The 14,491-nt window shown below is 47.7% G+C and overlaps 1 protein-coding gene across 1 annotated transcript in view; it reads left to right on the top strand.

The window, feature by feature from the left end:
- TUFM (Tu translation elongation factor, mitochondrial) overlaps positions 1–14,491 on the top strand; it is a 430,712-nt gene that overhangs the window by 206,134 nt on the left and 210,087 nt on the right. Inside the window, exons 5-7 of the mRNA XM_069243925.1 lie at positions 2,257–2,361; positions 2,679–2,843; positions 3,360–3,492. Coding sequence (XP_069100026.1) covers positions 2,257–2,361; positions 2,679–2,843; positions 3,360–3,492 — 403 coding nt within the window. The remainder of the gene's footprint in view (positions 1–2,256; positions 2,362–2,678; positions 2,844–3,359; positions 3,493–14,491) is intronic.

Here is a 14,491-nt window from a genome sequence, read left to right as displayed (position 1 = left end):
TTAGCTCTCGCCACAACACCCCTGTGCTTCTGAGAAAATCAGTTAATCTCCCCATGCTTGAAAAACAAAAAAATGACATTTAGAAAAAAAAAACGATCGCATAAAGAAGGGAATTACACCCATGTTGATGTCTTAGTGAAATACATTTGGAAGTAGTTAACATCTGTGGTCACAATAAACATCTATTTCAAAGGAGAAGGGGGCTTCTTTGAAGTGTGTGTATCATAGTAAAACATAGGTACAAATGGCAATAGGTTCAACAAAGGTCACCAAGAAGAAGAAAAAATAAAAGTAGTACCTCAATCACAGCGTGAACAGCGAAAGGACAGCAATCAAGATTAAGCAATCAGTTACTTGGTGCATGCTCCAGCCAAAAGAAGAAAAAGTGAAACCAGTACACCCTGGCTAATTAGAAGGCAGCAAGTAAGAGTGACAATGAAGACAATGGGGTGCAAGCCTCTTATTGTATACAATGTCTCTTGCAAGCGAGAGCGCATGCACTGTCACAGGTGAGACCTAAAAACAGCAAGAATATTTTTATCAGCCTTTATTGGCTATTTGTTTCCTGGTCACCCCCTTCTGATAGTAAATATTGCATCAACGACCCCATATGCATTTGGGTCTGGAATGCTGTAGCAGCATGCTATAGTTTTCTGATTATGTGTTGCACCATACCATGTTGTGTACCCACTTTTCTTTCTTGAGGGGTCTACCTTTACCCCAGCACATGGCTACCCTTGATTTAGCTAATAGTAGTGCTATCACAGTGATCTTTCTATGCGGTTAGCAGTATCTCACACTTATCCTAGTAGGCCCACCAGTGGTGACCGAGGGATTTGGGTCTTGACCATATTGTTCAATTTCAGGACTATATTGTACCAGTATTAGTGGATTGTTGACATTTCTACGCTAGGTGCAGAAAGTCCACGTCAGGTGCTCTGCATCTGTGGCATCTTGCTTCAGTTGCAGGCCCTTTGCTAAATAGGCTAAATGGTGTGTGGTAGAGCCAATACAGGTATTTGTAGTGTACCAATTGGTGTTTACCATTAGCGAATATTTTATGTGTTTGTATACATCAAGATGTCCATATTTCATTCCTCAGTCTTTCCCTAGGTCTTGGCTCCTGTTTGTCCGGGCTGTTCCTGGTATTTCTGTGCTGGGCATAGTCTGCATTGCTGTAGCATACATAAGGGAGATAGGTCTGGTGGGAAGTGCGCATGAAATCACAAGTGTCCGCAACTTCCATTCTGCTGGTTCAGCTGGGAACCCCGTATAGTGCTTCCGAACTGATCTGGGCAGTCAGTGGTAAATGCATATGTCTAAGGTGGTGTCAGGCTCAAAGACTCTAGGCCCGCAATGTAATGAATGAGCCCTCTCTCTATATTTCTCCCATAGTGCAGAGTTGTCTGTCAAGCAGTTGTTTCCTGGCCACTGGTTCAGATGTCACTTCTAGTCATGGGTTATTAAATACGAGAAGCCTGGGGGAGTAGATCACGTCGTTCCCCGTGCTGGCTGCCAATCTCGACCACAACCATACCGGGCAGTCCTTGATGTGTATTTCTGCCCTGGGCCCAATGGAGATCCCGAGGAGCTTTGCCTTCAGAGGGCGTGGAACTACTAGTCCTCATACTCGTTCCAGCTCTTCATGTGGTACTTGTCTAATGTTGTGAAACCAGTGATGTGCATATAGTGCCTGCTCCCAACTCCCACACGTATGGCTGCTGATTTGTTTTCCAGCTTATTCTGGTGGGCCTAACCACCCTTGCCACATCTGAGTGTCTAGAAACTTAATGACAGAACCAGGTAAACGATGAAGCATACTTCTTTGACGAAACATGTCAAAATAATTAAATATTTCATGTCACAAACTATACAACAGTGCCTTAAACAATAAAATATAGATGCACAGCAGGTGCAAAGTTTCTGACCAACAATTAGTAGAAAAAGAATGGCCTAAGTGAGATTTTGAAATAGCATCTTAGGAGCATAGAGTAGACGGATTGTAGAAGTTTTCTGAGTGTTTGAGATCTCACCTTTGTAAAGGATTTTTCTTACAAGCTTGCATACCTGTGGAAGTTTGCATGCTGGAGCACTAAAATATTTTTTCTGAATTCGTATTGTAGATGGTACCTCGGGCTGCATGCTGAGTGCCTCAGAATTCCCGATCATAGAGTTCTGGGTGGGAGTAGAGGAGTTAGGGTGCACCTTGGTTGAGTGCAGTCCTTGCTGATTTATCTGGTGCTTTTTTTCTCTCAGAACATGATCACTGGCACCTCCCAGATGGACGGCTGCATATTAGTGGTAGCAGCAACTGATGGTCAGATGCCGCAGACAAGGGAGCACTTACTGCTAGCAAAACAGGTGAGTCTTAATCTTCTCTGAAGTGGGGTGAGTCCCACAGTGCTCATTAATACCACTGACAACATATTTGATTTGTTTTTGGGTGAGCTCTTCATCATCAATGCTGACCCCAACTAAGGATACCTCATGTCTAGCAGAAGGTGAGTCTAATAATTCTCAGGGGTGTTTGACAGCCATTGTAAAAATAATATCATGGTACTGGGGGCATTTATTGCTGGCATAAAATCAATCCTTTATTGAGGTATAGGCCCTGCCTCCCACATTGATCTCGACAGGAAAAAATCTTGTCCCATGCTGACATTTGTGCTTTTTCTCAGATTGGAGTGGAACACATTGTGGTGTATATCAATAAAGCTGACGCGGTGGACGACAAGGAAATGTTAGACCTGGTGGAATTGGAGATCCGAGAGCTTCTGACTGAATTTGGATATGACGGAGAGAAAACACCTGTTATTGTTGGCTCTGCCCTGTGTGCGCTAGAGGTGAGGTCCAAGGAGACCTGCAAATTAGATTTAATTTTAAGGTTGAGGTCTAGCTAGTCTTCAAAATTTTGGGTGGCTCTTACTAGTGGGGTTTAGGTGGACATGACATTTCTTTGGAAGACTTTTTATGTAAGGAACACTTCATCTGCTTAGTTTTGGGTAGTGGGGTGCAACATTTTTCAACAGCCAAGCAGTTACTGCAGTATTAGTTTGGCAGGCTTTGGGTATGGCTATGAATGGGTTTTGATGTTGGTTCTGCTTTTGGGCAGATTATGCCGGAGTGTACCTGTGGTTCTGGGAATATGAGTGGTGATACCTTTCTGTGACTGTCAGTGTGCCTACTCTTGGCTTTATGGGGTTACACTGTAGTGGATGTTAGGTTTAGGTAGGCTGGAGAATGCTTCACTAGTGGAGGGTTGGTGTTTGGGTGGTTTCTCAAATGAGTGTTTAGATGTGACTAACGTTTGTGTAAGATAAATGTACTGAGTAGCTCTAACACTGCACTTTTTCAATCAGCATCGAAATCCAGAGATTGGCTTGAACTCCATCATGCACCTTCTGGATGCAGTTGATAAGTATATTCCACTTCCAGCACGAGACCTTGATAAACCCTTTCTCCTACCAATAGAGGGGGTTTACTCCATTCCAGGTAAGAAGAAGTGCCTAGCATGACTGAAATAAAAACAGATGCGTGGAATGTTTTATACTAATCTCAGCCGCTGGTAATTACTCAGGCCATATTTCAGTCTCATCATTATTTTGCTCACCATGCCTCTAGACCCAGCTATAATCAAATCAGCATTGGCCCTGCTCCAGTAGGAACAGTCAAGCCCAAACCGCCAAGCTAGGCCCTCTCTGACCCAAAACGCAAGCAACCAGAGACTTGTTTTGTCTTGATTGGGGCTCGTCAGTTGGGTGCAGCGTTGCTTGAATTGCACAGTGTGCATTGGAACCACATCTGAGCTTACTCATCTCACTTAAGGCATTGCACTGGAGTAAACAAAGCAGCAATGGGTGAAATGTTTTAATTAATCTCAGCCATTTGTAATTATTTGGGGCTGCATCTCAGTCCATCATTGTTTTGCCGCCTCGGATTAGACACAGCTATATGCGAGTCAGCCTGGGTCTTTGCTGCAGAGAAGCAGTCCAGTCTGAACTGCCAGATCAGGTTCTGCCTGAATTGACACACAAGCAACCCAAAACCGGTTTATTCTTTTTTTTAGGGCTTGTCATTCGGGTATTGTTTGGTTCCAGTAGCACAATGGGCACAGGGCCCACATTTGGTCATACCTGCACCTAAGGAAGGACACTGAAGAATACAAAGAAGTGATGGAGGCACTGCTTGAATTAATGTTAACCACTGTTATTACTCGGACTACACCGTAGTCCCAGTAGTTAGGCTTATTGCAAGCATTCCTCCCATCACCTTTTGTGTGCCTCACATGAGGCCAGAGCGGTTTCCACCATTGACTATGGTGTGTTCTTAAGAGACAGCACAATTAGCTCTGAGACTGTTTTAACATGTAAAGGTGGGGGCAAAGTCAAGAGTATTTGACATAGTAGCTTCTCCTTTTCGTGGCAGAGGCAATTAGATGGTGCTTGTTCTCCAAGACATTGAGTATTGCATGATGTCTGTGACAGAGCTTCTGCTGGGTAGCCTGAGGTAAATACTGTATTCACACATTGTGAAAAATTGGATTGTTGGTTGACTGGGTTGTGAGCCCTGGTCAGGCAGCAACCACAATTCTTGTCACGGTAAGGCACAAGAAAACCCCACATAAATCTGTACTCACCTTCTGGGAGCTTGGCATAGAGCAGTCAGGCTTAACTTGAAGACAACGTGTGGAGTATTTGTGCACACTTCAAACTGTAACACAGTAAAAAACACCACACAAAAAGGATCACACACCAACTTAGAAAAAAAAGAATTTAATTTAATAAATAAAATAATTGTAGAATAGCGCTTATAATCAAAAGGTGCCTACTGGGGATCTATGTGGTTACATCTGCCCTGGACAAAGTCAAAAGGTCAGGGTGACTATGTTGGCTCGAGGACTGGCTACAGGGACTCATTGAAGCCCGCTGAACAAATTACCTTAAATCTTAGTTTGTGTAGCATTGTGTGGATTCGAGGTGAAGATGTTGTGCAGCCGATGGATGCATTGGTTCTGAGATGCGGCGAGGCTGCAGTTTGAGGTCCTGTTGTGTTGTTGAGTAATCTGTTGATGGGCCTGGCGATGCAAAGTCCAGTGTCAGGGATGTGCTGCGCAGCTGATGTAATGTGTTGGTTCTGATGAGCATGGAAGCTGCGATGCAGCGGTTTGCCGTCATATTAAAAGTTGCCGTTGACAAAGGATGCGAGGACCCATTCCAAAGAAGCGTCACGCAGGGACAGGTCCAAAGTGATGTGTCAAACCCAAGATGCGGGATCTGGTGGCCATGCAAGTCTTCTGCACTGGGTCCAGTCCATGCAGCAGTGGTTAGGTATCAGTTCTGCTTGAGGATGTCCCGCTCAGCTGAGGAGATGCATCTGTTTTGCTCTTCGATGCAATGTTAAGCAGAGATGATGTCGATTCTTCTCAAGGCTGTGCTGCTCAGCCGAGGAGTTATCAGTCCTCTTTGGGGATGTGCCGCTCAGCAGAGAAGATGTCTGCTGCTGGGAAACACCCTAGGCCCTCTTCCAAGGGGCCAGGACTGGAGTTGGAACCACTTGGTAGAGAAGACTTCCAGATGCCATAGTGCAGGTGCAGAAGCAGGGTGGGTGGAAGTCTTACATGTCCCTCAGACTTCAGATCAGGAGGCCAGCTACCTAACCTTTGGAGTCACTCTGGGTTCTGGGTTTGAAAGATGCAGGTTTAGTCCTTCTCACTTCCAGGCAAGAGGGCAACAGGTCAGCACAGCAAAGCAGAAGTCTAGCAGAGTGCATTACAGCAGAGTGGCAGTCCTTCAGCAGCAGCACAACAGTCCTTCTTGGCAGAGTATCCCCAGGGTCCAGACGTGTACTGAAGTGGTGTTGGGGTCTGAGGTCCAGTTCTTATACCCAGTGGTGCCTTTGTTGTGGAGGAGACTTTAGAGACATGCCCTTGAAGTGCACAGATGTCCTGCCCTCCCCGCCTCCAGACTAACTGTAGGAGGCTGGCCTGGCTGGTAGTGGGTACCAAGGGGTACTTACACTCTGTACCAAGTCCAGTTATCCCTTATTAGTGTAGAAGAGGTGTTTCTAGCAGCTTAGGCTGATAGAAGGTAGCTATAGCAGAGCAGCTTAGGCTGAACTAGGAGACATGCAAAGCTCCTACTATACCACTGGTATCATATGCACAATATCATAAGAAAACACAATACACAGATATACTAAAAATAAAGGTACTTTATTTTTATGACAATATGCCAAAAGTATCTCAGTGAGTACCCTCAGTATGAGGATGCCAAATATACACAAGATATATGTACCCAATACAAAAAATATGCAGTAATAGCAAAAGGAAGTAATGCAACCAATGTAAAGTTACAGTAGATTGCAATAGGAGCACATAGGTATAGGGGCAACACAAACCATATACTCCAAAAGTGGAATGCGAACCACGAATGGACCCCAAACCTATGTGAGCTTGTAGAGGGTCGCTGGGACTGTTAGAAAACAGTGAGGGTTAGAAAAATAGCCCAACCCAAGACCCTGAAAAGTAGGTGTAAAGTGCACCTATAACCCCCAGAGAGCACAGAAGTCGTGATAGGGGGTTTCTGCAAGGAAGACCAACACCAGCAAAGCAACAACAGTGGATTTCCGGACCTGAGTACCTGTGAAACAAGGGGACCAAGTCCAAGAGTCGCGACAATGTCGAGAGTGGGCAGATGCCCAGGAAATGCCAGCTGAGGGTGCAAAGAAGCTGCCACCGGATGGAAGAAGCTTTGGTTTCTGCAAGAAAGAAGAGGACTAGGAACTTCCCCTTTGGAGGATGGATGTCCCACGTCGTGAAGAAGCTTTCAGAGGTGTTCCCACGCAGAAAGACCGCAAACAAGCCTTGCTAGCTGCAAGGGTCGCTGTTAGGGTTTTTGGATGCTGCTGTGGCCCAGGAGGGACCAGGATGTCGCCACTTGGATGAGGAGACAGAGGGGCGCCCAGCAAGTCAGGGAGCCCTCACAGAAGCAGGCAGTACCCGCAGAACTACCGGATCAGGCACTTAGAAGAGGAGTGAACCGGAGTCCACCCGTAGTCAGAAAAGGGAGTCCCACGACGCCGGAGGACAACTCAGAAGGTTGTGCACTGCAGGTTAGAGTGTCGGAGACCCAGGCTTGGCTGTGCACAAAGGAAATCCTGGAAGAGTGCACCAGGGACCACGCTCGTCGTGCTGAGAGGGGACCCAGAGGACCGGTGATGCAGTCTTATGTTGCCTGCGGTTGCAGGGGGAAGATTCCGTCAACCCACGGGAGATTTCTTCAGAGCTCCTGGTGCAAGAAGGAGGCAGGCTACCCCCAGAGCATGCACCACCAGGAAACAGGCGAGAAAGCCAGCAGGATGAAGCGATACAAGGTTGCAGTAGTCGTCTTTGCTACTTTGTTGCGGTTTTGCAGGCGTCCTGAGCAGTCAGCGGTCGATCCTTTGGCAGAAGGTGAAGAGGGAGATGCAGAGGAACTCTAATGAGCTCTTGCATTCGGTATCTGAAGAATTCCCCAAAGCAGAGACCCTAAATAGCCAGAAAAGGAGGTTTGGCTACCTAGGAAGGAGGATAGGCTTGTAACACAGGTAAGAGCCTATCAGAAGGAGTCTCTGACGTCACCTGCTGGCCCTGGCCACTCAGAGCAGTCCAGTGGGCCAGCACACCTCTGAATCCAAGATGGCAGAGGTCTGGGGCACGCTGGAGGAGCTCTGGGCACCTCCCCTGGGAGGTGCAGGTCAGGGGAGTGGTCACTCCCTTTTCCTTTGTCCAGTTTCGCGCCAGAGCAGGGCTGGGGGATCCCTGAACCGGTGTAGACTGGCTTATGCAGAGATGGGCACCATCTGTGCCCATCAAAGCATTTCCAGAGGCTGAGGGAGGCTACTTTTCCCCAGCCCTGACACCTTTTTCCAAAGGGAGAGGGTGTAACACCCTCTCTCTGAGGAAGTCCTATGTTCTGCCTTCCTGGGCCAGCAGCTGCAGTGAAACCCCGGGAAAGGCAGTTTGGCAGTACCCGGGTCTGAGCTAGAGACTAGGGGGAATCATGGACTTGTCACCCCAATGCCAGAATGGCATTGGGGTGACAAGTCCATGATCTTAGACATGTTACATGGCGATGTTTGGAGTTACCATTGTGACGCTATACATAGGTAGTGACCTATGAATAGTGCACGTGTGAAATGGTGTCCCCGCACTCTCAAAGTCCGGGGAATTTGCCCTGAACGATGTGGGGGCACCTTGGCTAGTGCCAGGGTGCCCACACACTAAGTAACTTAGCACCCAACCTTCACCAGGTGAAGGTTAGACATATAGGTGACTTATAAGTTACTTAAGTGCAGTGGTAAATGGCTATGAAATAACGTGGACAGTATTTCACTCAGGCTGCAGTGGCAGGCCTGTGTAAGAATTGTCAAAGCTCCCTATGGGTGGCAAAAGAAATGCTGCAGCCCATAGGGATCTCCTGGAACCCCAAATACCCTGGGTACCTCAGTACCATATACTAGGGAATTATAAGGGTGTTCCAGTATGCCAATGTGAATTGGTGAAATTGGTCACTAGCCTGTTAGTGACAATTTAGAAAGCAGAGAGAGTATAACCACTGAGGTTCTGATTAGCAGAGCCTCAGTGAGACAGTTAGTCATCACACAGGGAACACATACAGGGCACACTTATGAGCACTGGGGCCTTGGCTGGCAGGGTCCCAGTGACACACACTAAAACAACATATATACATTGAAATATGGAGGTAACATGCCAGGCAAGATGGTACTTTCCTACACTAACTACAGGGGGTATGCACCCCTTTGTGTGAGGACAGGACATAGCCTATTAAGGTATATGTGAGGCTGTGTCCAGCTCCTCCCTCCTGTCCTGACCGGGATGGCCCATCAAGTCACAGATGACCAATCAAGTATACCTAGGTTCCCATTGTGTGTGGCTGTGTAGGGGGAAAACACAAACCCCGACTTCCAACTACACCCTGTTGTGACCTGAGACAAGCTGCAGGCACCAAATGGCTGAGGCAAAAAATGCCAACTTTCTAAAAGTGGCATTTTCAGAATTGCAATTTAAAATGCAACTTCACCATAAGTTAGGCTTTTAAATTGTGATCCGAGCGACACTAAACTTAAAGGGCTTATCATTTCCCATTTGGAAAGTATGACTTTAAAGTGTAATGGGGCAATTCCAATGTTAGCCTATGGGAGAGATAGGCCTTGCAGTGGTGAAAAATGAATCTAAGAGTTTTTCACCACCAGGACATGCAAAACTAAGAAGTACATATCTTACCTTTTTAAATACATTGCGCCCAGCCCTCTGGACTGTCTCGGGCCAACCCTAGCAGTGACTTATATGTATTGAAAGGAAGTTTTGGGCCTGGCAAAAAATGTATTTTCTGTTTAACACTGCACACACAGACTCTGCAATGGCAGTCATGTTTAAAGGACTACTGGAGGGGGTGGCACAATCAGTGCTGGAGGCCTACTAGTAGCATTTAAATTACAGCCTCTGGGCACAGTTCGTACCACTTATTAGGGATTTTTAAGTGAATTAAATATGCCAATTGGGTATATGCAAATGTTGTGTTGTAGAGAACGAGCTCAAGCACTTTAGCACTGGTAAAGTGTGCAGAATCCTAAGGCCAGCAAAAACATAGTCGGCTAAAACAGGAGCTCTGAAGGCAAAACGTTCAGGGGAATCTCGCCAAGGATGCCAGGTCGAACACGCATCAAAATCTGGGTCACTGTTGTGGTATGTTGATATTTGAACTGTTTAGTGTCAAAGTTCGTGGAGCTCATCTCCCTGGAATAAATGTCCCAATATAAGACTACAATGGTAATTTTTAGGGTTGAGCCTGTGAGTGCATGTGCTAATGCATGCGTCTTACTTGAGATACTCTGTTGTGTACAGTACAGTGCTTGGAACCCACCTGTCGCTCCCCATTTGTTGGTTTGCATGGCACTCTTTTTTTACAGGCTCGTAATTCGTCATGGCAAGCCTGGCATCATTTCCATTCCTCTGTGTGGAGCAGGGACCAAGCAATGATTGATTCACCTTAATGAGTGCCAGTCCGCTGCTCCCTATGTGATCGAGGTTCTTTTTAACTTCTAGTGCCCTGCAAACAGAAGGCTTGTGACTGCCAAAAACATGTCCAGTAGCAGAAACAAATTTGCAAAGTTTAATTTTTTTAAGCCAACTTTCTTTTATTTTGCCAAGTTGTCTTTTCTCACGTTCCACTCATGTTTTCTTTTTGTTCGTAGGTGTTTTCTCAAAAGATTACTTTTAACTTGTTTGAAATATTGCAAACCGTCATTGTTTCTTTATTACGTGTTGTAGGAAGGTGGCTTTGTATATACTATCTCAAAATGAGAGATAGTGTGCACAGAGTCCAAGGGTTCCCCTTAGAGGTTGATTGTGGCAAAATTAGATAATACTTGTTGTACACACACAGGCAATAAATAAGAACACACACTCAAAGACTTAACTCCAGGCCAATATGTTTTTATATAGAAAAATATTATTTTCTTAATTTATTTTAGAACCACAAGATTCAGCATTTAGGTAAGTGCATAAATTGTAAGGTACTTAACACAGGTAAGTATGGAACTTCCAATTAAAACAGTAATATACAGAGTTTTGGAAAAAAATGGCAATAAGCTATTTTAAAAGTGGACACAGTGCAAAAATCAACAGTTCCTGGGGGAGGTAAGTATTAGTTAGTTTCTCAGGTAAGTAAAGCACTTACAAGTTCATTCTCCTGGGCATAGGCAGCCCACCGTTGGAGGTTCAAGTCAACCCCAATCACCCACCACCAGCAACACAGGGCCGGTCAGGTGCAGAGGTCAAAGTAGGGCCCAAATAGCATAGGTGCCTATGAGGACCAGGGTGCTCCAGTTCTAGTCTGCTAGCAGGTAAGTACCTGTGTCCTCAGGGAGCAGACCAGGGGATTTTTGTAGAGCACTGGAGGGGTCACAAACAGGCACACAAAATACACCCTCAGCTGCACAGGGGCAGCCGGGTGCAGTGTGTGAACAAAGCGTTGGGTTTTGTATTGAAGTCAGTGGAGGGACCCGGGGGTCACTCTGGCGATGCAGGCAGGGCACAGAGGGGCATCTCGGGCCAGCCACTGACTGGGCTAGGATGAGGGCCGCATGCTGGTCATTCCTGCAGCGGTGGTTGGTTCCTCTCGGTCCTGGGGGCTGCAGGTGCAGTGCTTCTTCCAGGCATCGGGTTCCTTTGTTACTGGGCAGTCACGGTCAGGGGGAGCTTCTGGATCCTCTCTGCAGGTGTCACTGTAGGGGTGCAGGGAGGTCGATTCAGGGTGTCCACATCGTCGGAGTCACCTGGGGGTCCTCTCTGCGGTGTTGGTTTCTCTGGATACGAGCCAGGGCGTTGCGTGCAGTGTGAAAAGACTCAAGCTTCCGGAGTGAGGCTGGAGTCATCTTTGGAGATGGTTTCTTTATTGCAGCTTTGGACAGAGCCGCTGTCCTCTGGAGTTTCTTGGTCCTTTAGGTGAAGGTCAGTCCTCAGAGGTTGCTAGTCCCGCAGGATGCATCGCTGTGCAGGTTCTTGAGTCTGGAGACCGGCTCGCAGGGCTGGGACCAAGTCAGTTGTCGTCTCTGCGGGGCTTTCAGGTCAGCAGTCCTCCTTCTTTGCTAAGGTTGCAGGAATCAGATTTCCTGGGTTCAGGGTCACCCATAAATACTAAATTTAGGGGGGTGTTTAGGTCTGGGGAGCAGTAGCCAATGGCTACTGTCCTGGAGGGTGGCTACACCCTCTTTGTGCCTCCTCCCTGTGGGGAGGGAGGCACATCCATAATCCTATTGGGGGGAATCCTTCAAAACAAGATGGAGGATTTCATAAGGTAGGGGTCACCTCACCTCAGGACACCTTAGGGGCTGTCCTGACTGGTGGGTGACTCCTCCTTGTTTTTCTCATTATCTCCTCCGGACTTGCCGCCAAAAGTGGGGGCTGTGTCCGGAGGGGCGGGCATCTCCACTAGCTAGAGTGCCCTGGGGTGCTGTAACACCAGGCTTGAGCCTTTGAGGCTCACTGCCAGGTGTTAAAGTTTCTGCAGGGGGAGGTGTGAAGCACCTCCACCCAGTACAGGCTTTGTTCCTGGCCACAGAGTGACAAAGTCACTCACCACATGCGGCCACAAACCCGTCTGGATTTGGCAGGCTGGCAGAAACTGGTCAGCCTAGCACTAGTAGTTGGACTGGTATATAGGGGGCATCTCTAAGATGCCCTCTGTGTGCATTTTTCAATAAATCCCACACTGGCGTCAGTGTGCATTTATTGTGCTGAGAAGTTTGATACCAAACTTCCCAGTATTCAGTGTAGCCATTATGGAACTGTGGAGTTCATGTTTGACCAACTCCCAGACCATATACTCTTTATGGCTACCCTGCACTTACAGTGTCTAAGAATTGGCTTAGACACTGTAGGGGCATAGTGCTCATGCACATATGCCCTCACCTGTGGTACAGTGCACCCTGCCTTAGGGCTGTAAGGCCTGCTTGAGGGGTGACTTAGCTATGCCACAGGCAGTGGGTTGTGGGCATGGCACTCTGAGGGGAGTGCCATGTCGACTTAGTCATTTTCTCCCCACCAACACACACAATCTGTGAGGCAGTGTAGATGTGCTGATTGAGGGGTCCCCAGGGTGGCGCAGTACATGCTTCAGCCCATAGAAACCTCCCCTGGCCACAGGGCCCTTGGCACCAGGGGTACCACTTACAAGGGACTTATCTGTGTGCTAGGGCTGTGAAAATTGTGGAGACAAAGGTACAGTTTAGGGGGAAAAAACACTAGTGCTAGGGCCTGGTTAGCAGGTTCCCAGCACACTTTCAATCATAACTAGCATCAACAAATGGCAAAAAGTTAGGTGGCAACCATGCCATGAGAGGCATTTTCATACATGTGTAATTTCTCGAATGATGCATTAACACATAATTGTGCAGTACACCCCAATCCACCCTACCACAACCCACCCCATTCAACCTCACTGAACCTCATACCAATCCACCCCACTCTAATCCAAACCATTCACCCCAATCCATTCCACTCCAATCCACCCTACTCCAATCCTCCCAATCTAATCTGCTCCACTCTAATTTCCCCCACTCTAATCAAAAACAATCTGCACCACTCCAAAAGAATCCACCCCACTCCAATCCAGAACAATCTGCCCCACTCCAGTCAGCCCCAATCTAAAACAATATGCCCTGCCCCAATCCAAAACAATATGCCCTGCTTCAATACAAAGCAATCTGCCCCGCTTCTATCAAAACAATCTGTTCTACTCCAGTCAATTTCAGTCTTTCCCACTACAATGTGCCTCACTTTAAACCATAACAACCTGCCCTACTCGAAACCCAAACAACCCACTCCACTCAGAAACCATCTGCCCCCACTCCAATCCACCTCACCCCACTCATCCCAATTCACCCCACTACAATCCAGTCCACTCCATTTGAGCGCAGTCCAATCTACCTCACTCCAGTCCTGTGCATCTCACCCCAACCCAGTCCAGTCCACCCAACCCCCCACAGAACATAACCTTAGTTCACACAGGCAGCCCCCTGTAAGCCCGCCACTTCCCCCAAATTTTCTCGTATTTGTGGGGACAGCACTGTGCCTCCTACATCAGCTTTTCCAATGGAGAGCACAAGTCAGCTCCGGATCGCCACTTCAAGAGTGATGGTACCGTTGGGCCTCTCCAGAGCTGTGCATTCTCCCTCTTAGCCACCAGACAGGTGACCCGCATGAATATTCGATCAGCCCTCACCCCTCCCACTCCTCCAGAAGCGCCACCCTCGCTCTCAATTCAGTGGGACAACCAAGGACCGCCGAGATGTCCCGCTCCCCCCCTCCTAAAAAGGTTGTATCCCTGGACACACCCATGCCACATGCAACACGGGCGCCCCTGGTTGACCACATCTCATACAAGCAGGGAGGGTCCCTGGATGAATATGTCAGTCTCCGAGGGGACGGTATGACATGTGAAAGTAGTTTATCTGGATCATTCTTAACCTGGCAGAAATGGCCAGTTCCCTTGGTGCTAGGTAAGCCTCCCTTCGGTCATCCTCGTCCAGTTCTCGCACTCAGGCCGCCCACTCATCCTGCAACCGGGCGAGGCAGTCCGGTGCGTTAGTGAGCAAGGATCGATAGATCTGGGTAATGGCCCTCCTCCCCAAGCGCCACAAGAGCAGTTTTGCCCGAAGCAGGCTGTGAGCCGGGAGAAAGAGAGCCCGGACGGCAAGTAGGTTTGCAATGCATGACTCATCTGAAGAAAGCAAAAAAACTGGAAGCCGGCTAGGCCATAGTGTTCCCTCAGCTTCTGAAAGGACATGAGAGTATCACCAGTGCAGACATCCCCAAGATATGTGATTCCAATGGTGTCCCATTGTCGAAAAACTTCCATCCAGTACACCTGCTGCAACCATGTTCCCTGCCACAGAGGCGTCAGCTTGGTGAGGCATCGGTCCCAACCTG

Source organism: Pleurodeles waltl, chromosome 7 (assembly GCF_031143425.1).
Source record: "Pleurodeles waltl isolate 20211129_DDA chromosome 7, aPleWal1.hap1.20221129, whole genome shotgun sequence".
NCBI classification, from domain to species: domain Eukaryota; kingdom Metazoa; phylum Chordata; class Amphibia; order Caudata; family Salamandridae; genus Pleurodeles; species Pleurodeles waltl.
Note: the sequence above shows the minus strand (reverse complement) of the source record. Positions and strands in the feature narration are given on the sequence as shown.